A 26,631-nucleotide genomic window follows, 5' to 3' on the forward strand; every position below is an offset into this window, starting at 1 on the left:
AGGAAAGAGAGTCTGATCGCTGCGGGTCAGCAGCGAGGAGTCGCTCCACATTCACCACGCGCCGGGCGCTGGGCGCGGAGCCCTGCGCGGAGCGCACGTCCGGCGGGGCGGGGCCGAGCGGCGCGCGACCCTCAGCGCGCTCGGGGAGGTAAGGACCGGGGCGGCCTCTCTGGCCCCCAGTCCCGCGGGCTCTATGACACCGCACTGGCTCGCGGGACGGGGCGGGGCGGGCTGAGGAGGAGGAGGAAACCAATTCACGTTGTAAATCTCGCGATGAGCCACGCGGGGAACTCTCGTGAGAAACAGGAAATACCGCGCTTGCGCACTGCTGTAGCGCCTGGTGGTTGCGGCCGGTCTGCCGGCGACTGTGAGGCGGGCAACTGCTCCTGTGGAGGCCGTTGAGTCCCCCGCAACTCGCCACCATGAGCAGCACCCTAGCTAAGATCGCGGAGATCGAAGCCGAGGTAACGGACGCTCGAACGCTCCGTCCTAGCCTTCCTCTGAAGCGGCGTTGCTCCCGCCTGAGCTCCCCTCAGACGTGTCAGGCCCGGGGCCGCGTTGCCGGCCTCCCCTCAGCCTCTGCTCGCTCTTCTTGACTCCCCTCAGCCCGGGCCCGCGCTACTTACTTTTGCACCTTACTTGGCGCCCCCTCCCAGCATTCGGCTTCTGTCTGAACTTTCAGTTTTCTGTTTCTTTTCTGTGAGCAGCACGGAATCCTATGTCCTCACTTTAGCCCTGACTTGCTCACGAACCTCAGTATCTTTCTTCACACCCCTTCTTCCCTAGTCTCTGCTTTGGTGACCCCCTTTCCCAGAGTGTTGCTCCCGGGAATAGGATCTGGAAGTAAATTGTCACCTGTGGTAGGTTTGATTTCACCTGGATTGTTGTGTGGTTCTTCTGTCTGAAGGGCTCAGAGTTCTTTAAAATCGATTGGGGTACACGGGGTACCAGCAGTTGAAAAGGGTTCAGCAGTTGAGTTGTAGTCTAATCTGTGAACGCTGATTGTAATGATTTTGGTCACATTTCTTCCCTGGGCCTCAGTTGTTTGCTCTGTAATGAGGCGAATTGACTGGGTGATGGAGAGAATGGATTTTTACTCTTTCAAAGTCTGACTTAAAATGGGTATAGTGACGTTAGAGGACTTAGAAGAAAACATCCTTCTCAGAGCTGAGGGAGCATTCATTCTGGATGTTTTACCTTGTAGGAACTGCTTCTGATTTATGGCTGTGATTCCTCCCTAATAGATGGCTCGGACTCAGAAGAACAAGGCCACAGCACACCACCTAGGGTTGCTTAAGGCTCGTCTTGCTAAGCTTCGCAGGGAGCTCATTACTCCAAAAGGTGGTGGTGGTGGAGGACCAGGAGAAGGTTTGTGTTTGGGTTTCTCTTTTCCTTTTGTGTGTGTGTAATTTTTATGAAAGTAGTAAAGGTAAAAACTAGTTTAGAAATGTCTATCAAAGTAGATTTATGTTTTCTAAGCTTAAATTCTTGAATTGTGTTTATTTTTATTCTATTGATTTCTGGGTTTGTGTGGGGTTTTTTTTTATTTGGCCATACAATGTTGCTTGTGGGATTTTAGTTCCCCTATCAGGGATTGACCTGGGCCTTGGCAGTGAAAGTGCAGGATTGTAACCACTGGGCTGCCAGGGAATTCCCAATTCTGCTGATTTCAAAGGTTAATGAATATTCTCTCTAAGTGAACTAGGGTTTTGTTTATGTATATCCTGTCCTGATCCAAAATAGATTTATGTTGGCTCAGTGAAATATATAAATAAAGAGTCGACAAGATAAAGGAAGTTCCTGCAAAGGGAAGTGAAGGTAGGAAGAGTAAGTTGAAGCCAAGAGAAAGTTGGTATGAAAAGTAATGTCACAAGGTCTGTACACTTCTAGAGAAGGGCCACAAATTTGGCTTTGAATTTGTTTGCAACTAATTGTAAGAAAAGAAAACTCCTGCTAGTCACACAGTTCCCAGAGTTTGTAGGGAAAAAAAAAAGTTTTTTAGATCAATTATTGTATAATATTTGGGCCCTAAATACTGTGCATAGGTATATAACAACTGTTAGAGGTATAAAGTTTTTCCATCAAACAATCCATTAAATACTGTGAATTGCCATGGGGGAATTTTGTGTGCTTAAGTTCTACCCTAGAGATAAAACTGTTAAAAGTTGGAGAAATAGGTTTTAGAAGGGTAGGCGACCAGAATGTAAAAGGAATTGCTTGAGTCTCAATGCTCCCAGGATAACATTCTTCTTTTTATATTTATTGATATTTTAGGATTTGATGTTGCCAAGACGGGTGATGCTCGAATTGGGTTTGTGGGTTTTCCGTCTGTGGGGAAGTCAACGCTGCTCAGTAACCTGGCAGGGGTATATTCTGAGGTGGCAGCCTATGAGTTCACTACCCTGACCACTGTGCCTGGCGTCATCAGATACAAAGGTGCTAAGATCCAGGTAAGTTAGGCCTGCAGGCCAAGGACTGGAAGAAGTCAGTTCTTCCATTCATTAAAAAAAAACTTACTTGGAACTTTCTGTATGCCAAGCCTCGTATTTGATCTACCAGAACCTCTTTGGCTAGCAGGGGAGACAGAGAAGACCAGTGCATACAAATAAAAATATCGTTTGTAAAAACACGGAGAAAGGAAGGACTACTTTTTCCACCTGAGGATGGGGTGAGGGAAGGTCTGCTAAGACAGAAAAAGCTTTACGTTGAAAGTGACAGTAAGATGGGTTTTGATGTTTATTAGAATTTTATCAGCTGGAGAATATAAAGGGCAATTTCAGGCAGCTGTAATGGGGAACAGCCTGCATTTTGAGCTTAGCTGTGGATAGGAAGTAGTAGAAACTGAATTTGGAAAGGTAGATTGGAGCTGAATTATGAAGGATCTTATGTGCCTGGCAAGGAAGTTGAATTTTATCTTGTACATAGCTGGGAGCCATTAGAAACTTCTTAATAAAGAATAACATGATCAGACCCTTTTTAGAAGGTAATTCTTATCTGTGAGGCTTAATGAAGTTGTTGTCTTCAAAAGTTCTCAGATAGATGATAGATTTAGGGCTCCCAAATGAGGAGTCCACTTGGGTATGAAAGATATGTGTAAAATATGATGTAACACTTTCTTTTTGGCTCCGCAGCTAAGAAGGTAAGGTTCTGAATTTCATGACATTTGAATCTAGGCTAGAGGTTCCCAAACCCTTAGTGTCTCAGTAGGTTCATACCCTCAGTGTCTTAGTAATTATTTCCTGACAACTTTTCTGTTTCTAGTAATTTTTTGTGGTGCTCCAGACCAAGAGAAGTAACCGAACAGGTTAGAGCCAAACAATTATTTATGATCTTACAGCTACATTTACTGTAGCTGTAAGTAAATAACAATTAGTTATTTACTAATGGGATATGGACACTGTTAGGTACCATGTAACTTCTCAGACTTTGGAGTCAGATTGAATACTGCCACATTTGTTTCTTTTTCCACCCTTATTTTTGTGTGTTGCTTAATTTTTGCCATAGTAATCTCTGAAAAATCCAACTTTCCAAAGATTTGGATCTGTTATTTTTGACATCGGTGTAGTAGAATCTAATGGTGAAATTGTGAGCTTCTTGGATCCAGTAGGTTGACAGATACTGAGAATTGCTGTTTGTCTTGAAAATCAGAATGCCCCCAGTGCCTTGGCAGAACATTTAAAAACTCTTTAGTGTAGGCATTTGTTTTCCCTCTAAACAGTGAGTTACAGAGTGAGTTGTGAAGTGCATTCATATTTCCTTATTACAGAGTCTGAAGTAAGGAGGGACCAGTGTCCTGGTGGTATTTTCAGTGACTTTTTCTTTCTGGTTAGGTTCCATTAGAACACATGCCTTTCTAGGACTCCATGCCAATGTATATAGTAAGAATGAGGACACTTGGGCATATCTGGACCATTTCTTAATTTCATCGGATTTCAGAATCTTATTGATAGTCAGTTTTGTCAGTTCAGAGAGTAACCTCTTTCCTGAAGAGATGTTATGGCAACGCTTGGTAAAACCCCTCTCTTTTCTTGTCTTTTCCTCAAAACCTTTATTTATTTCAGTCTCTTTTGACCTTTTCAGGTTTTTTTCTTCCTTTTTTTCATGGTGCTTTCTTTTCCATCTGTGCCCTCTCCCTGTTTTTCCTTCCCTTTCAACTTTCTCCAGAAACCAAGTTAAGTAGGCATACTAGTAGGTGTGTTTAACTGGATTAAAATGATTGCCCTCAAAATGTTTTTTTAAAGGCTCTTTTGTGGCAGAGGATTCATTATCTGTGATTCTCTGGGGAATGGTATACAAAATTAGAACCATCTAATAATTATAAGGAGATTGATTTCTGGTTTTTGTTGTTGGTGGTGGTGTTAGGAAGGTTTTTTTTTAACAATAAAGGTGCCTAAAAATGGAATAGTACCTCTTGAGGTAATTAGTTACTGTGTCTGGAGATGTTCAACTAGTAGCTGAACCACCAACTAACCAATTAACCAGTGATGTTAGAAGAAAACTGATGTTTCACATTGTCAGAGATTGGCCTGCAAAGTGGATGTACAGTGCTTTAAAAATTATGGGGCTTATGTTTCACCTTGCCAGAGTCCCTAGGACTCTTGTCATATATATGTATGTGTGTGTGTTGTGTATCTATGTATATGGACATGCACATATATCTGCTTTAACTTCTAAGGCATTCGAATTTAAAGTAGGTTAGCATCCAGATCTTAAAATCCTACAGTTATGTGATTTGAAGATATATTTTTTCTTTTCTCAATTCTTAGTTGTAATCTGAAATTCATATATGTAAAGGATGGCCTGTTTTTATTGGGTGAAATTTAGTTGCCACATTTTAATAGTTCAGTGTAATTTAAAATATTTAAATAGTTTAATGTAATTTTAAATATTTCCCTCTCAAGAAAAGCTTAAGTTAACTTGCTTTTATGTGTGTTGGGGCCTCAATAAATTTCTCCAACATGTTCAGCTGCCACAGTTAGAAAGCTCTTGCTCTTTTTTTCTCAGTTTAATATTAAAGGAAATATTATTTTATTTATTGCACTGTGCCAGGTCTTAGTTGCAGAAGGCAGAATCTAGTTCCCTGACCAGGGATTGAACCTAGGCCCCCTGAATTATTGGGAGTGTAGTCTTTGCCCCTGCATCACCAGGGAGGTCCCCAGGCTTATCTTATATTTTCCCTGCCCCAGCCCTGCAATGAACCACTTCTGAAGGAGCTGTTCCTCCCTTTTGTTGGAGACAGGTACTTAGAAATCAAGATCTGGTGTGCTCACTAGTCCCAGTTTTAGAGGAGGTGATGTTATTTATTATGTAGTGAGGAATAGAGAGGAGCTTTTGAGCAGGTTCTTGAATGGAAAAGTTGAACTCTAAACACCTCCCGAGTTTGTTCTTTTTCCTTGTGGTTTATTTAATGTGAAGTATATTTCTGTAATATCAGATTTGCTTACCACAAAGGATAGTTGTTTTTTTTCCCTTTGGCCATGCTGCACAGCTTGTAGGATCTTAGTTCCTAGACCTGGGATGAAACCCAGGCCCTCGGCATTCAAAGTGGAGAGTCTTAACCACGGGACTGCCAGGGAATTCCCCAGCAAAGACTAGTTTTAAATGATGTTTTGATAAGCTCTAACTATATCCCTGTCTGTTCATGTAGATAATTCAGTATTGGCCATTCAGTACCATGGCCCTTGGTATTTTCAGGTTTTACATATGCTTGTAACGGACTCTTAAGAGCTTGTAACTGTAGTTTATGATCATGAGTGCTACAGATTTGGTTTTGATGTTCTTATCATTAGGTACATACACTGTGACTTATGTGAAGTTTTACTTTATTGCATTTCCCGGGCAATTGAGTGGTTATTTTCAACTGAGGACACATATCAGAGTCACCCTTGGAGCCTTTTGAAATACACCTCAGTATCTGAATCCTACTTTGGCTCTTGCAAAGTAGAATTTGCAGGAATAGGGCTTAAATATCTGCATTCTGAATTGTTTTATAGGCGATTCTTGTGTGCTTGCTTAAGAATGGCTGCAGAAATTTTTGTGAATTGGAGGATTTGCAAAGGTCTCAGGATTTATCGCTTGTGAATATCATGATCCAGTTATTATCTATAGTAAAGAATTTGTGTGGAGGCTCAACTTTCTGCAAAGTGGGAAAATATTGAAAGATACTAGGGTAGAATTATGGATTTGTGTCCCCAAGATGTGGATTAAAATCTGATTTATTTGGACTGTGACTTTGGGCAAACCACTTATCCTCTCTGAACTTCAACTAATATCCTTATTCACAGACTTGCTACGTATTTTGAGTGAGATAAAGTATGTAAGAAGCTTGCAGCTGGTATTTAGTAGATGCTTAGTAAAAGTAAGATTTACACATTGACTTACAAGGAAGGTTAGATTTGGATCTCCTGAATTTTGAATACTTAAATCATTCTGTTTAATCTGTTGAGATTTATAACCAACTTTTCCTTTTCTCTCCTTAATCTTGCAGCTTCTGGATCTCCCAGGTATCATTGAGGGTGCCAAGGATGGGAAAGGTAGAGGCCGTCAAGTCATTGCAGGTGGGTATTCTGGGGCCACCGTCCTGGTATATCATCTCTTCACTGGGTGCTGTTCCTTTAGGGACTGTGGAGCTTGGAGTTGGCACCACAGTGAAGGGAGTAGTTTTACCTGACTTCTCACTGGAGCAAAATGTTGGAACTTGAAGGTATTCAGAGAACAGTCCAGACCCCCATTTGAAGGGAAAGGAAGGACAGGAGAAGTGAAGCGCTTTGATAGAATGTTGCCCTGTTGTGACAGATTCAGAGCTAGACCTCAGGTTTCCTGACTCCCACTCATGCCTTTTCTTCTTTTTTTTTTTCATTTAAAGTAAAATTTTATACAAAAAAATAAATAAAGTAAAATGTTATAAAAGGCTAATCATAGGGTAATTCTTTGGTGGTCCAGTGGTTAGAGCTCCATGCTTTCACTGCTTAGGGAGTGGATTCAATCCTTGGTCAAGGACCACAAGCCACATGATGCAACCTTTAAAAAAAAAAAAAAAAAGACTAATCATAAATTGCACTAATCTGCTACTCCATCTGTTTTCATCTCTACTGTCATTCCCCATTGGCAAGTACTGTCAAGTCTTCAACTGTTTATTCTACTTCATATTTTAAAATGTTATGCTTATATTACTGTTTCATGGTTAATTAATTTTAAATACCATCTATTGGTTTCATGTTATGGTAGGAAATTAGCTCTCTCATACTCCATATCTCTTCTATTTTTTCAAATATATTTTTTCAAGTTATAATTTTTAGTTAACTCATCAGTCATGGTTTATGTTATTATGTAATGACTGTGTAACTTATTCAGTGCTGAGATAAGTACTGTATTATGACTTGATTTCTTTAATCTTGAAATCTGCTTTTTAAATTTGTTTTTCATTGAGTTAATAATTGGTTCTTCTTTTGTTTGCTTTTCTGTTTGCTAATAGTTTTCAAATGTTCCAGTAGATCAAATGCCTATCAATCAGTATTTTTCTAGATATTTGAATACAGTGGCTATTGAGGACTTTGTGTGCCTGGTGCAATTGAGTTATGGAATTTTAAATTTTATCATTTTAATTTAAATTTGAATAGCCCCAGGTGGCTAGTGGAGTCTGTGTTGGACAGTGTAGCTCCAGATTTTTTTTTTTATAGATACATTTATTTATTTCTTGAAAGTGAAAGTGAAGTTGCTCAGTCGTGTCTGACTCTTTGTGACCCCAGGGACTGTAGCACACCAGGTTCCTCTGTCCATGGGATTTCCCAGGCAAGAATACTGGAGTGGGTTGCCATTTCCTTCTCCAGCTCCAGATTTTTTGCATGGCTGAGATTGTGTATGGGATCCCCTATTTCTTAGAGTTGTTGTCTTACCTTTTTTGGGTTATTTTCATGTTTTGCTGAAGTACATTATTTAGAAACTTAACGAAAAAGAGTGAATGATAGGTAAATTGTTCTTGTTTTTTTCATGTTTGAAAGTATTTTTATTCCACCCTTACATTAAAGTAATAATTTAGCTATTTATAGAATTATAGGTTTGAAGTCATTCATGGATGACTATTAGGAACTTGCTAAATGAAAAGAGTTGGGCACAAAAGACTATATTTTGTATGATTCCATTTATAGGAAATTCTTAAAAATGCAACTTAACCTATGGTGACAGAGCAGTGGGTGACTGGGAATTGAAAGGGAGAGATTGCAAAGGGGTACAAGGGAACTTTTGGAGATGATGAAATGTTCCGAATCTCAGTTGCTATGGTGGTTACATAGGTGTATACATTTGTGATCAAATTGTATGCTTAACATGGGTACTATTTATTTTTTATAAATTATAGCTCAAGAAAGTTGACAAAAAATACGCGAACTGGATAACTGTTTTCTTTTAAATCTTTCTGAACTTTTTCAGGGATTCAGGTTATTACCTGGTTTGTATCTTCATTCCAAATTATTTTTCTGCTAGTGTATCTAGAATGCTAGTATATCTAGATCTAGACACATCTCTCCATGCACTAACAGAAAACAAAGCATACGTTGCAGAGTGACTCTGGCATAAATCTTTGGAAACCTTAACTTCATGTGTGTGTGTATATGTATGCATGATAAGTCACTTCAGTTGTGTCCGACTCTTTGTGACGCTATGGACAGTAGCCCACTAGGCTCTTCTGTCCATAGGATTTTTGAGGCAAGAATACTGGAGTGGGTTGCCATTTCCTCCTTCAGGGGACCTTCCCTACCCAGGGATCGAACCTTCGTCTCTTACATCTCCTGCATTTGCAGGTCTTTAATGATCTTTGAAAAAGATTTTTTTATTTTCAATTCTTCAGTGGCCAGAACGTGTAACTTGATCTTGATTGTTCTGGATGTCCTGAAACCCTTGGGACATAAGAAGATAATTGAAAATGAGCTGGAAGGCTTTGGCATTCGCTTGAACAGCAAACCCCCCAACATTGGCTTTAAGAAGAAGGATAAAGGAGGCATTAATCTCACAGCCACTGTAAGTGAAGAAAGTATATGGGGTAGGTTGTTGAAGGGACTGGGGTGGAGAGTGGATTGTGGTTCGTGGACACTGACATTTGGAAATTGCTTGGCTTCTCCCAGAGCTAATTGAAGTCCTACAATGACATTGTAATGACTGACAGAGTAGGACAGGAGTCCGTCTCAGACTACTTTTGTGGTTTTATTTCCTCTTTGGGGTGGTATGGAACTAAAGCTTATGCTTGCATGAAGTAGATGGCTGCTTATGTCATCTATTTTCATTCATTCAACACAGATTTATAGAGCACCTCCCATGGGCCACCATTGTTTTAGGCTTTCCGGGGAAATGGAAGTTCAGTCAGTTCAGTCGCTCAGTCGTGTCCAACTCTTTGCGACCCCATGAACCACAGCATGCCAGCCTGTCCATCACCAACTCCCGGAATCCACCCAAACCCATGTGCATTGAGTTGGTGATGCCATCCAGCCATCTCATCCTCTGTCGTCCCCTTCTCCTCCTGCCCTCAATCTTTCCTAGAATCAGGGTCTTTTTAAATGAGTCAGCTCTTCACATCAGGTGGCCAAAGGATTGGAGTTTCAGCTTCAGCATCAGTCCTTCCAATGAACACCCAGGACTGATCTCCTTTAGGATGGACTGGTTGGATCTCCCTGCAGTCCAAGGGACTCTCATGAGTCTTCACTAGACAGACCTTTGTTGGCAAAGTAATGTCTCTGCTTTTTAATATGTTATCTAGGTTGGTCATAACTTTCCTTCCAAGGAGTAAGCATCTTTTAATTTCATGGCTGCAGTTACCATCTGCAGTGATTTTGGAGCCCAGAAAAATAAAGTCTGACACTGTTTCCCATCCATTTGCCATGAAGTGATGGGACCGGATGTCATGATCTTAGTTTTCTGAATGTAGAGCTTTAAGCCAACTTTTTTACTCTCCCCTTTCACTTTCATCTAGAGGTTCTTTAGTTCTTCTTCACTTTCTGCCATGAGGGTGGTGTCTTCTGCATACCTGAGGTTATTGATATTTCTCCCGGCAATCTTGATTCCAGCTTGTGCTTCCTCCAGCCCAGCGTTTCTCATAATGTACTCTGCATATAAGTTAAATAAGCAGGGTGACAATATACAGGCTTGATGTACTCCTTTTCCTATTTGGAAATGGAAGAGGGGGCAAAAATTCCTGGCTTTATATTCGAATGGGTAAGTAGCAAACAAAATTAATGAGTGATTATAGTATATTATGAGTCTGAGTGCTACCTGCTGCACTATTACAGCGTATTATGTTAGGATAAACTAAGGACAGAAGTTAACTAGGGAAAGAGGATGGAGAGTGTTGGTGGAAGGGTTGTGGTTCTAAGTAGGTTGATCAGAGAAATCTTCACTGAGGTGACAAGAAGGAGTGAACCAAATGAATATCTTGAGGAAGGGCATTTCATGTAGAGGGAACATCCAAGTGCAAGACAGGTAGAGCTTGCCTTTGCTTGTTTGAAGACCAACAGGATGAGCAAGTAGAAGAATAGTTAAGAAACGAAGTCATGGCATAGGGCCGTACATACTTTTACTTTGCAGAAGATGGTTGGGTTCCGGTCTGTGGAATAAAATTGATTCAGGTTTTAATGGAATCAGTCTGGCTGTTTGTTGAAAACAGACTGAAATGGGTTAAGAACAGAAACACAGAACCCATTTAAGAGGTTATTAAAATAATCTAGGCAAGAGGTGATTGTTTCTTAGATCAGAGTTGTAATAGTGGAGGAGATGTGGAGTAGTTATTGTGGAAAGATCTTGGAAATAGTTGGTGGGAATTACAGCTAAACTGGATGTGGGTTGTGAGAGAAAGAGGTGATGGTGAGTTTTTGTTATGAGCTAGAAAACGGACTCTCGTGACTAAAATGATAGGATTTAAGTGCAGAATAGGTTTGGAAGGGAGGGGAAGATCAGATATTAAGATGCCAGTAACACTCAAGTTAGATATCCAAATATTACTGTCAAATAGGCATTTGATCGGAGAAGGCAATGGCACCCCACTCCAGCACTCCTGCCTGGAAAATCCCATGGACGGAGGAGCCTGGTAGGCTGCAGTCCATGGGGTCGCTGAGGGTCGGACATGACTGAGCGACTTCACTTTCACTTTTCACTTTCATGCGTTGGAGAAGGAAATGGCAACCCACTCCAGTGTTCTTGCCTGGAGAATCCCAGGGACGGGGGAGCCTGGTGGGCTGCCGTCTGTGGGGTCGCACAGAGTCGGACACGACTGAAGTGACTTAGCAGTAGCAGTAGGCATTTGATGAAAGATCTTGCTGCAGGTATAAATTTATTGGTTATCAATTTTAAAGCCATGAGCTTAGCTGAGATCACTTAGCTGAGGAAGGGAGTATAAATAGAAAAGAGTTCCAAGGATTGAGCTTTGTGATACCTTCCTCCACCCTCTCACAATGATTAGAGGCCAGGAGATGGGAAGAATCAGCAAATGAAACTTCTCAGTCAAGAAAGAAAATCAGAGAAGTTTAGAATCCTGAAAGCCAATTAAAGAAAGTGTTTCAGATTGGTAGAGTGATCGGTTTTATCAAATGCTCCTTCTAAGTCATATAATTGAGGATTGAGAATTTCCTATAACATCTAATATGCTAGAGGTCCAAATTATTTGACTGGCATAGACTTAAGCTGTCCTGCCCCAAAGATCTTTCCTATTATCTTCTCATAATGTTTGAGTTGGAGGCTTCTTTCTGTATTTTTGCTATGGCTGCTGTAGTAAAGTACTATAGAGTGGGTGGTGTAAACAGCAGAAATATAATTCTCTTAATTCTGGAGCCTGGATATTTGACATCAAGATGTGAGCCATACTGGTTTCTTCTGAGGCCTCTGTCTTTGGCTTATAAATGGCTGTCTTTTCCTGTGTTTTCATATGATCCTCCCTCTGTGTGTCTGTGTTCCAATCTTGTAAGGGGGAACATGAGTCATATTGGATTAGGGCCCACCCATATGACATTTTAATTTAATTACCTCTTTAGATTTTAAGTATTTCCTACTCAAAGCCTGTCTTATCTAGGATAACGGTCTTTAGAAATAAATTTGCCCTTTATCTAGAATTATCTGGGTATATCAACAGATACTTTTAGGAGATTTTTTTTTTTTTTGCTCTCTGACCAGTTTTTGTCTTCTGTGCCCATTCAGTGCCCTCAGAGTGAGCTGGATGCTGAAACTGTGAAGAGCATTCTGGCTGAGTACAAAATCCATAATGCTGATGTGACTCTGCGTAGTGACGCCACAGCAGATGACCTCATTGATGTGGTGGAAGGAAACAGGTACTGATTAAATGGTGCCTGAGTTTGAATTTGAAGCCTTGTAATGGAAACAGCATTGGATTGTGAATCTGGCAGACAGCAGTTCTAACTCCAGTTGTGCTCTTATTAATAATAGTGGGCCTTGCTTTCTTTCTTTTTTTTCTTCTTTTTTTCCTTGCTTTCTTGATAAAATGAAGGGTTGTTCTTGATTGCTAACATCCTTCTTTGCTCTGAAGTTTGATGATTATCAAATTGCTTGTTTCAGTTACTTGCTATGAACTAGACTATCCCCTAAGCTCTGTGTTGTATGATGGTTCAAGAGAGTAGATTCTCAGTCTGCTCTCACAGAATTAATCCATCTGAGAAATTCTGTAGGCTCTTCTGCAGAACTTAGAGCAGACTGGGATGTGTCTGTTCTCTAAGAGTACATAACTGAGATCTTACATAACATGAGACAGTACTATTTGAAATTAATAATTGAAACTACTGTTAAGTTATTTCTGGCATTTTGAAAACAGACAAAAACTGGTGCTTTGAGTTACATGTTTTATAAGTGAGGCAACTGAAGCCTGAGAAGTTGTAGCTGGCCTAATTATTAGTAACCTTAGCTGCCCTATTGATTGAACAGTTAGGATTGTGACACTGCTAGATGTTGTGTTTAAAATTTTTTTTTTTAATTCTTGAAGTTATTATACTATTAGAAGTGTTTTACATTCTTACAGTTCATAAAACAACTGGGAAATTAACTCTGAGATCGCCTAGGGACACATGTCTAGAAAGTGACAGAGCTGGGAATACATTCTGTGTGACTCTAAAGCTTGTATTATTTACACTGCAGCATGCTTTCTCAATAATTAGTTGCATGATTAGGGACTGTGGCTTGAGTTCCGTTACTTCTTAACTGATAATTCACTTTTTGCATGTTCTACCTTATTTTGATAGGAAACATTTTCTTTTTTTTGGCTGACTTCCTCATGATTCCAGTTTAGAGTCTCTGATTTTGAGTCCTGGGTGAGGGGCTGTTGAATCAGACTGACAGTCTTGTCCACAGCTCTAGACTAACATACTGTTTTTCTGTTTCTGTAGAGTCTATATCCCCTGTATCTATGTGTTAAATAAGATTGATCAGATTTCCATTGAGGAGTTGGATATTATCTATAAGGTGCCACACTGTGTACCCATCTCTGCCCATCACCGCTGGAATTTTGATGACCTGTTGGAAAAGATCTGGGACTATCTGAAACTAGTGAGGATGTAAGTCTTAGTGGAGAGGGTGTTATTACTGTAGGACTTAAAGCAGACTGTCCAAAAATAATACCTGCTAGAGCTCATTAACATAATCTGTTTTTGGAGATAAAAATAAATTAATTCCTATCATCTGCAAGGCCATATTGAGGGTACCTTCTCCCTCAAGATAGAGGTTATCCATGTCTGGTCTGGGTTGATGGAGGGTTGAGTTGTGTTCACACATGAAGCATTCTAAGAAGTAAGCAGCCTTGCTCCCTCTGTGTTCTAGTTACACCAAACCCAAGGGCCAGTTGCCCGATTACACGTCTCCAGTGGTGCTGCCTTACTCCAGGACCACGGTGGAGGATTTCTGCATGAAGATTCACAAAAATCTTATCAAAGAATTTAAATAGTAAGTATGATGGCATGTGGTGCCTTCTTTTCCCTGTGAGCTACTGATTCTTCTAATGAATAATTCTTAGGATAGTATTATAGAAATTCAGTCAGTTCAGTCGCTCAGTCGTGTCTGACTCTTTGCGACCCCATGAATCGCAGCACGCCAGGCCTCCCTGTTATAGAAATTAGGCATCAGGAAATGCTTGCTTGGTTAGAACCTTGCAATGTCTTCTTAAATGCTAAATCAAAACAGAAAGTGACACCATGCCAACTTGGAGCAGGAAGAGCCCTAAACACCGTTTCAAGTTGGGAGGGCTGACAATACAAATTGCTCTGAGGTTCTCTTGTTAATTCATTTTCCTCTTGGCAAACACAAAATGTTAATTCTTCCTGCCAGCATCATATTGGGCTTCACTGGGTACTGAGCCCCCCTAAACCTTTTGGATAAGCAAATACTCTCTTGATAGAGTTCTCCTAATATGGCTAAGGAAGGACATCCTACGTTTCTTACCAGTAACCACTGATGGTTCATAGGCCCAATGAAAACTAGTATCCTGTAACTGACATTGCATTTGTAGGAATCAATTTCCAATCAATTATTTCAGGGTATTTCTCTATAACAAGTCTGTGCTTTCTCCTTTTATTTTTAAATTAGTCTCGTCACACTTCTCATTTGTATTTTTTTGCTTGACTTTCATAAATTGGCTCTGGAGCATGGGGAACCACATAACTTTTAAGTCTTCCACATTTTATGTGAAGGCTCCAGTGTGCCACACTTCAGGGGAAGCTAAAGCCTTTGGGCTTTGACTGGGGATTGGGAACCTTGTCTGTTGCAGGCCTTTGACTCTTAAGAACTGGAATGCTAACTCTAAACAGAAAGTGACACCTAGGTAGCTAGAAGCTAGGTGATTATTTACACTGAATGTTCTTTTTTTCCTTCCATACAGTGCTCTGGTGTGGGGTCTGTCTGTGAAACACAATCCTCAAAAAGTGGGTAAAGACCATACGTTGGAGGACGAGGATGTCATTCAGATTGTGAAGAAGTGATGCCATCCCCTTCCCCATCTGCTGGGCCAAGCCTAGCAGCTTTCTCCACGATCAAACACCTGACTCCAAGCCCCTCCTGGGTTTGACAGGCACTGGATCAGGATCAGGGAGGGAGATGGAAGCACCCAAATTGGAACTTCACTTGTCTTAACTTGGTGTCACCTTATATGTTGAGCTGCATAAAGGACCTGGTAGGCCAGCTGACTATGTACAGTTCATGTGTCATTGTCAGAATTTGTTTTGAGATGGATTGAATGAGGATGGTTATGTACAGTGAGGCAGCTGCAGAAGAGGTCCTTGGGAGCTTGGTATTGAATGTGAAATGGGTAAAAATATGACTGCAGCATTTCATCTGGTGGTTAGTCATGAGATGCTTCCAACTGGATGTGGTCCTTTCAGTCCTTTCAAGGGGTCTTTCTCTAATGATACTGGAGAAAGGAAGGACTTGATGTAAGTTAAGTGATTATTCCCTGCAAGTCTAGCCCACTTGGGAGATGGTGGTTCAGTAAAATACTCCGACCAGACACATTGGGCTTTGAGTGGCAAGCCCACCTTTAATTAGCTGTGGAACTCTGCATAAATTACTTGATCTCTGTGTCAGTTTCCTCGTGTAACATGGAGATGGTAATAACACCTTCTAGAATGGAGATTCTTAGTGTTAAGAGATGGTACTTGTAAAATGCTTATTAGCACAGTGTGTGATATGTAAATACTTGGTGAATGTTGGCTGTTGTTTTCACTGGTTCCTCTCCTTTAGTTAGAGCACAGCTGTGTATCGGTGTTGGGCTGAATGTTGAGCTGAACTGTGCTGCCAGCTGCATGCCACTGTCTCCTTTGCCATAACCCAGCCCTTCTTGACTTCAGGACTTCCCATGGCAGTCCTGGCCCCAAGCACATAACCTGGATGAAAGCATGGAGGTAGCCCAGTGCAAGTGAGGCAACCAGTCTGATCAGAGCAGGTTTGTGGGTACACCTGTGTGTTTGTATGGAGGTGGGAGGGAGGGTAGGTTATAAGAAGTAATGGGGTCAGGATTGCTAGAGAGGGTACTAAGGACATCATTAAAGGTTAATAAGGGAATTTAAAGGGGTTTTCTTGATAGTGGAAAATTGACTGGCAAAAATCTGTGTGTTGGAGTGATTAGTGAGAATATGGGAGACAGAGGGTGTGGGCGTACAGGAGGAGAGACCTAAACCTGGCAACTGGCCTGCTCTTTGCAGAGAGAAGTCAAAGACTATATAATTATGGATTGCATGGATGATAGAGAAGGGTGGTCCATGAGAAAGTCAGCAAGGGAAACAGATTTACAGGAAGACAGAATTTGGTTTTAGGTGAGGTGAACTAGAGCTTCTAGCAGGCTGTGAGCAGTGAGGATGTGGGATTATCTACACACTCAGCCTTTTCCAGGAGTTGTTTCTCTTGTTATCTTAGTGACAGTTGTTTCCCTCTCGTATCTTCCTAGAGCTTGGGCTTAACACTGTCCCCAGACCCAGGAGATAAGCCTCTCAGGCCTGGTATCCTAGTGACTTTGGAGGGTGTAGATCTTGATATCACTGGTACATTCATGATAGAGGCCATAATTTAGAGTCTACTCTGGCTTTTCAGAGACACTGGCTTTCTGAGATATGGGATTTCCAGCAAGGTTTACTTTCCAGGCAGAGCTTATATTGGGTTTTGAGGAATCCTCAAATTCACTTTCATTGGGCAATGAAATGCCAGAATGTTGAGAAAGATGTTGAAATCTGGGTTCATTCCAAGGCTTCAGGATATGCTTTGAATGGGCTTTGCTTCCATCCTTCCACACCTTCCCCTCCCCCCATCAGTGGCCCCCTGGTGTTTGAGGAGAGCATTACCCTACCTCCTTTCTGAGCTCAGACTTGGGAGTTCTGGGAGAGGTACAGTTCTGTGTTTGGAATGCTGCCTGGGGTGGGGCCACCAAGGAGCGTTATTCCTACAGGGCAAAGCTTTCTCTTCCTGAACTCCACGACTAGGGTTGAACTCCACGACTAGGGTTGTTTGACTGTCACAACATAGCTTGAATTTCCATTTTTCTTTTCAAATGCCTTTAGCTGTGTTTCAGTTCAGTTCAGCTCAGTTGTGTCTGACTCCTTGCAACTCCATGGACTGTAGCATGCCAGGCTTCCTTGTCCATCACCAACTCCTGGAGCCTACTAAAACTCATGTCCATTGCGTTGGTGATGCCATCCAACCATCTCATCCTCTGTCATCCCCTTCTCCTCCCACCTTCAATCTTCCCCAGCATCAGGGTCTTTTCCAGTGAGTCGGTTCTTGTCATCAGGTGGCCAAAAGTATTAAGCTGTGTTTAATAGCGGACAATAACTGGCTGAAAGGAAGAAAACTTGGTCTCTCACATAAGTTGTCTGGAGCTCAGATGGGCTAGCTGGTGGGTCACTGAAGATCCAAATTCTTTCCATGATGCCATCCTGTTCACTGCTTTGCTGGGCAAATGGCGCCCTTCACAGTCAAAGAATATCTTTATAGCCTTGGGCTTTATACCAGTATCTAGAGGATGCCTAAGAGGGCTGAGTCTTAACTTTTGGTGAAGCCATTTCCCAGAAGCTGCACAGCCAATTCCTCTTAGTGTCTCATACCCATTCTTGAACCAGCTGTTAGTAAAGGGAGTAGAATATTGAAGAGTCTGTTTACTCCAGTATGTTATCTTCATTCTTGGAGTTTATCCCTTTCATTTATAGGCCAGTGGACCTGACTTTCTTTCTACCTTATAAGAGACTGTCTTATAATCTCCTATAAGAAGACCTGGCTGTATTTTCCCATTAAAAAAAAAAAAAATTAGCTTTATTTTTTTTCGTTGTGCCTCATAGCACACAGGATCTTAATTGCCTGACAAGGAATTGAACCTAGGGCCCCTGCACTGGGAGTGTGGAGTTTTAACCAGTGGACCACCACGGAAGTTCCTGTACTTTCCCATTTTCCCCCCTACTTCTCATTATTACTAATTTTCAAAGTACTGGTTGCTCAACTGCTTTCTTAGGGGTGGAGGCAATGTTCTTTCCTACCTGACCCCTCAACTTCCACGAGATTCTCTGTGGCCCTCTGCTGTTTTACTTTGAGGAGGCTTTGCACATCCTTCCAGCTTTGATTGCTTCTAAGCTTGTCTCATGCCTGCTAGACTCCCCAGAGTTGCTCCCTGTAAGAGGGCTTATTAGCTGAGACATCATGTCATCATGCTCTCCTTACTCCATAGCTGGCTCTTAGTTTCTGAAGACTGTATTCACTTCCTTTTTTGCCTCTACTTCCATTCACCAAAATAGCTTTAAGATCTGTGCATTTAGCTTCTGCTGTGCTATTCTTAGCAGCATTCCTTTATTTTCTTCTGACCCCCATCTCACCAGCTACTGGCTTTGCCCTTTGCTTGGTGCCTACATTTGTTCATGTCTGTCGTATTAGCTTCTAGCCTAAAAAGGAATTCCTCACTAGCAGCTTCAAACCAACCCTCCCCACTTTACACCTAGGAAAGGAATATGAAAGGAAGTGAAAGGACACACTAGATGGAATTGGATCCAGGTTTCTGTTTTGCCACTGTTGCTTGAGACTGTTTTCCAGATTTTTTGTTTATGAAACAAAGCATTTGTGAGAATTCTAAACAGGGCTTATTTCTGAAGTTGACTCACTCAGGTCCCACTGCAGGGAGGGAGGGGTGAAGCTGAAGTACTATGAAAAGGCAGACCTCATGCTCAATCCACAAAGCCAGGTTTTGTTGAAAAGCGACTTGCTATTTGTTCTTGGAAGTATAGGGCAGGGTGGGCAGCTCCAGGTTTATAGGCTGCACCCCTAACCCTTAGGCTGTTTTTTTAACCTTTCAGTCAAAATCCAGTCATCTTGCTAACTTCACTTGTGCCAAACCAGAATGGTCTCATTATTTGAGCCTCTACTATGAAGTCAAACTAGAGTTGAGGGCCCTAAATGGATAAGAACTGAGAAATCGGCTGAGTTAAGTCGAGGAGCTTGAGATTTGTCACCTCAGATTGGGAGGAATAAAAAACCTTCAGTCAGGAAAGGGGACTCAAGGCCATAGTTATTCTGGTAGAATCCTTTTCCCCAGTGTTGTGCATGTAGTTACGGTACACAGAATAACGGAACGGAGAAGTAAGAACACAGAAGAAGTTAACACAGGCACCAGAGTCTTGAGGGAAGTTCTATATGGAAAAAATTCTGGAATGAATCAGAATACTAAGGCTCCATTTTTCCCTATTGGGGACTCTGACTTGGAGACGCAGGAAGCCAACTGTTGACTTTTGCCCCAGTAAACGTGACAAAGGACCATATACCTGATTACCCAATAAATTATTTTCTCTAGTTGGGTTTAATTTTAGAAATTACACATCATCATCTGATATTAGCCATAAGACTACCTATAGGGTCAGCTCAGTCTAAACTCACCCATTGGAGTCATTAGGCTCAAGAAAGAGGGCCATGGCTTCCTCCTCCCAGTCAGAGTTCAGGTCCATGAGTCCTACAGAAAAAACTCAAGGTAATTTCCCTCAAGAACCTACTGAAGAGGTAGGGATTCAGGAAGAAGAAAACACAGCAGTGGCATTCACTTCATTCACACACTTAGCATATGCAACTTTAATCAACCAAAAGAAAAATCCCCAACTGTACAAGTGAAAAAAAATCCAAAATGTTGACACAGGCTTACCTAACACCAGCTACTTTTATGTACAGCTGTATAATTTCAAAAAAGCTATCCTATATGTATGTACAAAAGTTGTTTATACACAGGTCTGTACATAAGGGTCTATACATTTATTTCCTCAGAACCCTTAAGGTGCCACCTCTTGGTGAAGACACCAACACTTCATTCACATATCTTACAAAAAAAGACTTTCTAGGACTGACAATACTGCATCCTGTATTCAAACCATGTAGACTCCACTGACTGGTTAAGTTCCTTCCATCATAACGCAGACCACACCAGAAGCCTGGGTGCCCTAGACAGCTTCACACAAGAATGACCACACCAGATGCCTGGGTGCCCCTAGACAGCTTCACACAAGAATGACCACACCAGATGCCTGGGTGCCCTAGACAGCTTCACACAAGAGTGCTACAAAGTAAAAGCTGCAAACCGACGTGAGATGAGGAAGCAGAGTCCTGAGCAGGTGCCGCCGCAGGTCCAGGCTTTGGTGAGCGCGGGAGCCCCGCCTGCCCTGCTCACTGTCGGTACTCCAGTTCATCTACACTGATGACTTTGGTGGGCATGGAGGGCAGGGGCTGCTGTAGCACATCTGAGCCAAACCATTTGGCGAGGCCCACAGGGGAGCTGCTCCTCTGGCTGGGGCGGTGCTCGAGCTGGGAGTGCACATGCGGCAGGCCTGACCGGCTGGGCACATTCTGAGGAGTCGTCTGAACGCTGACAGCAGCTGCCTGGGAACCAGAGCCTGGAGGATGAAGAACTGTGGAGATACGAAGGAAGGTTCTCATTCAGAGCACAAGGAGGGGAAGTAGTTCTCCACTAGGCCGTGCTTCACTGTGCACGAAACTGTGAACAGTTCTTAACAAGGTGATTGATTCTAGGCTTCTTTTGGAAACTCCTTTCCAAAATGCCAGAACAGTACCTTGGAAAGCTGAACTATTCAGAAGCCATTTGTACTGACAGTCCATCTTAGGTGACACACCCCCTACTCCCCATGACAAGCAGAAGCAACGACCCAAGCCAGGGAGAGTATCTACTCTCGGCACTCCCTATGCTAAATCTGTCAGAAGGATTCTCAGCCTCTCTTCTCCAAAGAGGCAAACATACCCCACCCCCCCCCCCAAAAAAAGCCAGGGTATACCTGGCTTTCCAACTGTCTTCACAGGAATTCCCAATCCAATCTTGCTAGGATGTATTAGTAAATAGTGTCATTTTATCCCCTTCACTGGAAATTGGTTCAAAAACTCCTAATCCTTAGCTCATCTGGTCCTCTCCTGAACCTACCTGAGCGCTGTAGCTGCTGCTGCATCATTGCCAGATGCAGAGGTGTCCCAGGACGAGGGTTTAGGAGAGGGTGACTAGTGGCAGGTAGAGGGTAAAAGGGTTGACTCAGGATTGGGCCAGACAGTCCCTGTAAATGGGTCAGGTCCATCCCAGGGGGAAGCACACCTATTGGGCAGAAAGAAGAAACATCAGAAATAATGTACCTGAAAATTTTCAAGCTTGACTATACAGTTTTGCTGATCTGAAAGTTCCTTAAGAATGAAGACTGCTCAAGCTAGGTTCCTAATCTTTCAGTGGGCTAAGGACTAGATCAGATTGGACCCAATGGAATATCTTTCTAGGGATAAGACCCTCCAATGGTACAGCACTTCATCAGTTCTAGCAACTCATGCTAGAATTAGAAACTCACCAGCTTGGAGCAAACTTGGAAGATGCTGTGGATGTACTCCCTGGGCCAGCATCCTTTGGACCAACCCTGGGTGAAGCTGGTGAGCGGGCCGAACGATGGGGACGTGGGGGACCAGGGGGACTTGGTGGACAGGGCGGAGAAAAGGTGTTCCTGGAACGGGGGATGCCAGGGTGGGTGTCTTCCTCCCCGTTGCTTTAGGTCGATAATCTTGTTCTTTGGTGTAACGGTTGGTCTGGGACAGTGGGGTGGAACAGGAAAACCGCTGCAGGGTTGACAATTTGGGATTTGTGGTGGGAGAAGAGTCCCGATCAGCAGTGGGCACAGAGCTGGATGACAGGAGGTTCTCTGTAAGGATCCAGACAGAATATTTTGGTATTCACAAACTTTTTTGTCTTCCTGATGAACCAGTAACTCATTTGTTAGAAAGCTCACAATCCTTATTTGATCCCCTCAACATATTTAGAGGACTGCACAGTGGGGCCCACTGTTTTTTGTCTTATGAACTGGCCTAGTCAAGGTCATGGGTAGTTAGGGACAGACCCTGGAGTAGATCCCAGGTTTTCCAGTCTTCCAACACCTTGCTGGAAGAGTTTATTTTTGCTACACTCTCAAAATCCAAAGACTCTGAAGTTGTAAATGAGATAACTTTAAAAAAATAAAAAGGATCCATCTTTGTTCTTCCCAATCCAAGAACAGCTATGGGCAAGCAAGGCTGGCACATCGGGTCTGGTGGCCTGACTTGGTCGGGCACTTGGCTCTGTCCATAGTTAGGGCTGTGCTCTGACTCTGTGTGGGAGTTGCTCCTGTCCTAGTCGGGTGCTTGGGATTAACTTGCTTTTCAGCCTAAGAGTAAAAGTGAGTAAAATAATGCAAATTCATCACAACAGAAAGCCTACAGAGCAATTATTGTCTGGTGAAGGACTCTGAACTGCCTTTTAATAGGACCAACAGGATTTCCTTCCTTTCCCCAGAAGCTTTCTCAGAGGCAGAAAGCTCTTAGATCAATATCTAGACCTATGCAAACCTCACTTATTAGAATCTGTTTCACTATGTCCTTAATCTGAGCTGTGCAACCCCTAAAAACCTCTTACATTTTCCACGTATTTCTGAAAGCCTCACACACCTCCTATATGTGTCACTCACTGCACAGATCTTACTGGGTAATTAGTCTCCAGACTGGAGAGAACCTTTCAGAAATAAAACTGGTTGAACTTTTATTAATTTGCCAAATAAATGTACTCATAATTCAAGCCTAAATAAGGATCCTGAATGCTTGTTCTTCCTAATGCCAGCACTCAAGGCACTATTAGACTGGTCAGAATTTCAAGTGGCTAAGTGACTATGAGCTGGTCCACTCCTCCTGTTAGACCCAGAACTGAGGTCCGGAGCAGCAGGGGCCTTGCCCAAGGCTTTGCGCGCTGGCGCACACATTGCTGGTGCTCTACCACACACTCAACGGCTCTGGAGTACCTTCACTGGGCTTCTGGGTGTCCTCTTTACCGTCACCAAGAGCTGCTTTTCCAGAGGTTGGCTCCTCCTTGCTTTTCTCTTTGCTCTCATACATCTTACGAATCACTGAGGTAGGAGTGAAGGAAGGAGAAAGCTGTAGAGGAAAACAGTATTCACACATTCTTTAATTGCCTCTCCCTAATCAAGTGGCCAAACTACTGAAGCTGAAGAGTCCCCTTTCACAGCATGTGGCAGAGGCCAGCTCCAACATTCTGGCCTCTAGCTGCTGAAAGAAGAGCATCAGGATGGGCCGAACAGGCAGTGTCCCCAATGTGCCGTCCCTTGCTCGCAGTTCACTTTAGTCAAAACCGAGATGCAGCTAGCACACAGCTAGTTAAAGCACAGAAAGTTCTACCTGCCTCTGCAGCCTCTGCTCCAGCCATTCCCCAGGCCAGAGTTAGGCTGGGAAGGGGGAAAAACATGGCCCGGAGAAAACCCTGCAACAGCAGGCCCCCTCCCCTAAGCTGGGAAAGGACATTTCAGATGCAACCACAGAACCTAGACTTCTCTGTCCTCTTAATGTTTCCCACCCTTACTTGGCTACCAGAAAACCCAAGTAGCTTCCTGACGGTCTCCTCCGCACCAGCACTCACCATTTGGGGTCATTTGTTCCCACCTCTTTACTGCCTGTTTTTACACTGACGTTTTTACTGTGCATGCAACTTTTCTCATTAAACAACCCTGTATCCTTGATGACAGGAGACAGGGCATGAGTTAAGCACAGAAGAGCTCCTAGATCCTGCCTTCAAGGTGCTTGGTGCAAAGACCACTTGGGGTACTGAAGTACAGAATAATAGTCTTTTACCCTCATCTTATCAGCCCTGAATAGGTGATAAAGGTCTGTGGGGTGAGTGAAACCTAAAAAAATAAATGATGCTGGTTCTTGAGTCAGTTGTAAAGCTTGACTTGTCACTGCAAATGAGCAAGCCACTCTGTCCCAGCCTTAACTCTGAGACCTGAATCTAAATTTGTGGACTCACACCATGGTTTACTGGACTCCCCATGCTCTAGCTCCCATCACCCATCTTCCTCACCTCCCATCCTTCACGTTCATCCCTCTTCTGCTCCCCACTCCAGTGATCATTCATCGGAACATACCACACCACCCTGTATGCCCTGGCCCTGACTCTTCTGTCTGCTGGAACACACTTTCCCCAACATGGGGGCTTCACTAGAACTTAGAATCCTAAGAGACTACATCCTGAAAGGGGAGGCCCTAATTAACAGGCAGGTGTAAACGTCTATTACATCACTGACTCCTGTGGAAGGCGCTCAAGGAGAATTTGGGGTACCTAGTGACACAGGAGCAGCCAAGCAGGGAGAAGCCTAGGAGTCATTCATAAGGGCAGAGGTCACTGACCATGCTTGTGATGGAGGCGGCTGGGGCAGGGGAAGAGGAATTCCCTCGGTGCACGGGTGCTGGTGACTTGGTCACTCGCTGTTGCCTGTAAACAAAAACCAGTTATCTGTGTGAGTCCCTAGCTGCTCAAACTCCAAGTTTAAACTGCATAAAACTCAAGGCCAGCCCAGGAAACATCCCATTTCCTTTCTTCAATTTCCCAAGCATTTAATAAGTGTCTAACATGTGCAAAACTATATGCCAAGTTCTGAGGAGAGACAAAAGCTTAATGACACATAGTCCTGGGTCTTGTAAGAGCTGTCATCTAATGAGGGAGATACTAATCTAGGGCAAACGTGGCATGTCAAGGGTACCAGCAGAGTACAATGGGAAAGCGAGGGGCAGAGGGGACAAGTACAGGGACATGGGAAGGTCTTGGGAGTGCAGGGTTATCCAGGGCAGATGTGGAGTTTGTTGCTGACTATGCCAGTGAGGCAGGCGGGAGAGGGCCTGCATTCTGTAGGGCAGGGAGCAACACCAAGTACTACAGTCCCTGGCACAGAACTGAGGCTCTGAGAGACACCAGGTCAAGTCAGACAGGGCACCAGGACTGAGCTACTTTCAGGACCCAGTCACCCGGAGCATTCCCTGCCACTCTGGGTCTGTACACAGGGCTGGCCCCGGGCCTCCCAAATAAAGTTTAAAAGAGCAGACTTCCTTCTCTCCCCAGACTTTCTACTTATTCTCTCTTGGAAGAAAACAGGAAAGAGTTGATGACCACACAGGCTGAGAGAAGAATGAATTACATGAGCTCACTGGCTAATCAAAGCTTCACTGCATTTCAGTGATGTCAGACCTTGTACCGCAAAGGCCAAAGCCTCAGGACAGTCAATGATTCTGAAGTTCACTGACTCATAAGCAGAAGGGAACCCTAAACTCCTGGCTGCCTTCCAGTCTGTATCAGGGAAGCCCCAGTGCTGCCACACTGAGACCAAGTAAGACAGCGAGGGCAGAGAGTATTCTGAGTGACTAAGAGGTAAAAAACAGGCAAGACAAGGAGAAACCGTGTCTGTTGGGGGCCACGACTGTACACAGAGTGTACAGGCAGGGAGGGCCTACCATCTGATCCAAAAATTGACACTGTCTTGGATCTACCTGCTGCTTTCAACTAAGTCACATTTGAAAAACCTGTTTCTGTATCTGTCAAATGCAGTTCTTTACCCCATCTACCTCACAGAGTTGTTGCCAAGAGCAAATTAAGTTGTGGATATCTAAAGTGCTCTGAAGGTCAACAAACTGCTATGCCGTAGAGAGAAGTCCAGTGAAGGGGCTCAGCAGAGCAGCTGTGAGCTCTCTGTACAGGCTGGAGGGCTCTCTCAGGGTGGGCACATTTATGCAAGAGGACAGGGTGCTTACTAGTTCCAGTGCTTTCTGAAAGTGCCAACATATGACCAGATAAAGTAAGACACTGAGGCAGCATTTTTAATAATCACATCAAAACAAGTAAGTTTCAAGTGCCAAATACTATATACAGTGGGAGTACTGTGTTTAAGGATGCCCACTTTGGTGATAAAACTAAGAATATGAAGGTGGTGACTACTTTTCTTTTAGAGACTGGACAATGGTCACTTCTGGAGAAAGGGGTATTGGGACAAGGCACAGGGATGGCTTCTGGGGAGCTGACAAGGGAGTCTGCCTTACAACAAGCTATACATTTGCTTCATGCAGTTTTCTGCCTGTTTTATTTTACAATTAAAAAAAGGACAATATTGCTACTCTTTCTTCCCCAACTTATGGTTCGTTTCATTTCACTGCCTGTTGAAACTGCTGGGGAGGATGGGAGGAGAGTGCAGTCAGGAACTATTTGATCAACAAACCTGACTCAAGGGACAGTTTGATACTCAACAAGGAGCCTGAGGGTGAGGAAGCAAGGTGGAGTTTTACGTTCCATCATTTCATAAGTATAACTGCAAATAAGTAGCTATGCCAGCTACATCTGTAAAAATGAATCCTTTAAATGAAGAGTATAAATAAAATTATATAGGATGAAAAGCCTATGCCCCTGCAACAGAATTCAATTATACAATTTCCTCTACTGAACACTTGGTAGGTAAGACTTGTCACCATATGTTGTACAGTGTATCAGTGTGTACAACAGAAATGATACTGTGGATAACTCATTTGCAAATCTCAAGGGTAGGATTAGAAATTTACCTGTTTCTGAATCCATCTCTGGTTCTGTCCACCTGCGGTTTGCCAAAACCAGGCTGGTAGAAGTTTGCTGCCTGCACCGCGAGGTCATGTGGCACGGCCAGCCCCTCCAAAGCTGCCTGTTGCAATTCTAGCTGGCTCATCTGCTGGACAGATGTGGCAGAGTGGGAGTTAGCAGAATGACAGCCAGTGCACCTTCTACAAAGGTCTCTCTTTGATCTTTCAGAAGAGGTATGTTTTAAGCAGCAG

The 26,631-nt window shown here is 43.1% G+C and overlaps 2 protein-coding genes across 8 annotated transcripts in view; one reads left to right on the forward strand and one right to left on the reverse strand.

The window, feature by feature from the left end:
* Window positions 1-304: 304 nt before the first annotated feature.
* On the forward strand, window positions 305-15,167 carry DRG1 (developmentally regulated GTP binding protein 1). 2 transcript variants are annotated; one of them, XM_019977323.2, is made up of 9 exons: window positions 305-464; window positions 1,245-1,368; window positions 2,275-2,450; window positions 6,488-6,557; window positions 8,846-9,015; window positions 12,175-12,305; window positions 13,371-13,538; window positions 13,801-13,923; window positions 14,855-15,167. In XM_019977323.2, the coding sequence occupies exons 1-9, from the start codon at window positions 423-425 to the stop codon at window positions 14,952-14,954; spliced, it is 1,104 nt and encodes a 367-aa protein (XP_019832882.1). In that variant the 5' UTR covers window positions 305-422; the 3' UTR covers window positions 14,955-15,167. The 2 variants fall into 2 exon arrangements, with proteins under 2 accessions (XP_019832882.1, XP_019832883.1); XM_019977324.2 differs by having other exon boundaries at window positions 311-464; window positions 1,205-1,368.
* Window positions 15,168-19,535: 4,368 nt separating this feature from the next.
* Window positions 19,536-26,631, reverse strand: part of EIF4ENIF1 (eukaryotic translation initiation factor 4E nuclear import factor 1) — a 39,291-nt gene continuing 32,195 nt past the window's right edge. For 4 of the 6 annotated variants that reach the window (XM_019977319.2, XM_070769889.1, XM_070769890.1 and 1 more), the window contains 6 exons: window positions 26,386-26,528; window positions 24,193-24,277; window positions 22,794-22,926; window positions 21,324-21,668; window positions 20,915-21,079; window positions 19,536-20,390 (listed from right to left, as the gene is read on the reverse strand). In XM_019977319.2, coding sequence (XP_019832878.2) covers window positions 20,149-20,390; window positions 20,915-21,079; window positions 21,324-21,668; window positions 22,794-22,926; window positions 24,193-24,277; window positions 26,386-26,528 — 1,113 coding nt within the window. In that variant the 3' untranslated portion in view covers window positions 19,536-20,148. The remainder of the gene's footprint in view (window positions 20,391-20,914; window positions 21,080-21,323; window positions 21,669-22,793; window positions 22,927-24,192; window positions 24,278-26,385; window positions 26,529-26,631) is intronic. The other 2 variants (XM_019977320.2, XM_070769892.1) reach the window with 1 other exon arrangement.

This window comes from Bos indicus, chromosome 17, assembly GCF_029378745.1.
Source record: "Bos indicus isolate NIAB-ARS_2022 breed Sahiwal x Tharparkar chromosome 17, NIAB-ARS_B.indTharparkar_mat_pri_1.0, whole genome shotgun sequence".
Lineage (NCBI taxonomy): Eukaryota > Metazoa > Chordata > Mammalia > Artiodactyla > Bovidae > Bos > Bos indicus.

Excerpts from the sequence above, each read along its gene's own strand:
- DRG1 (XM_019977323.2), top strand. The coding sequence starts at position 423 with ATGAGCAGCACCCTAGCTAAGATCGCGGAGATCGAAGCCGAG. Across the intron at positions 2,451-6,487 it reads ACAAAGGTGCTAAGATCCAG|CTTCTGGATCTCCCAGGTAT; the intron begins GTAAGTTAGGCC and ends TTAATCTTGCAG. Across the intron at positions 9,016-12,174 it reads GCATTAATCTCACAGCCACT|TGCCCTCAGAGTGAGCTGGA; the intron begins GTAAGTGAAGAA and ends GTGCCCATTCAG.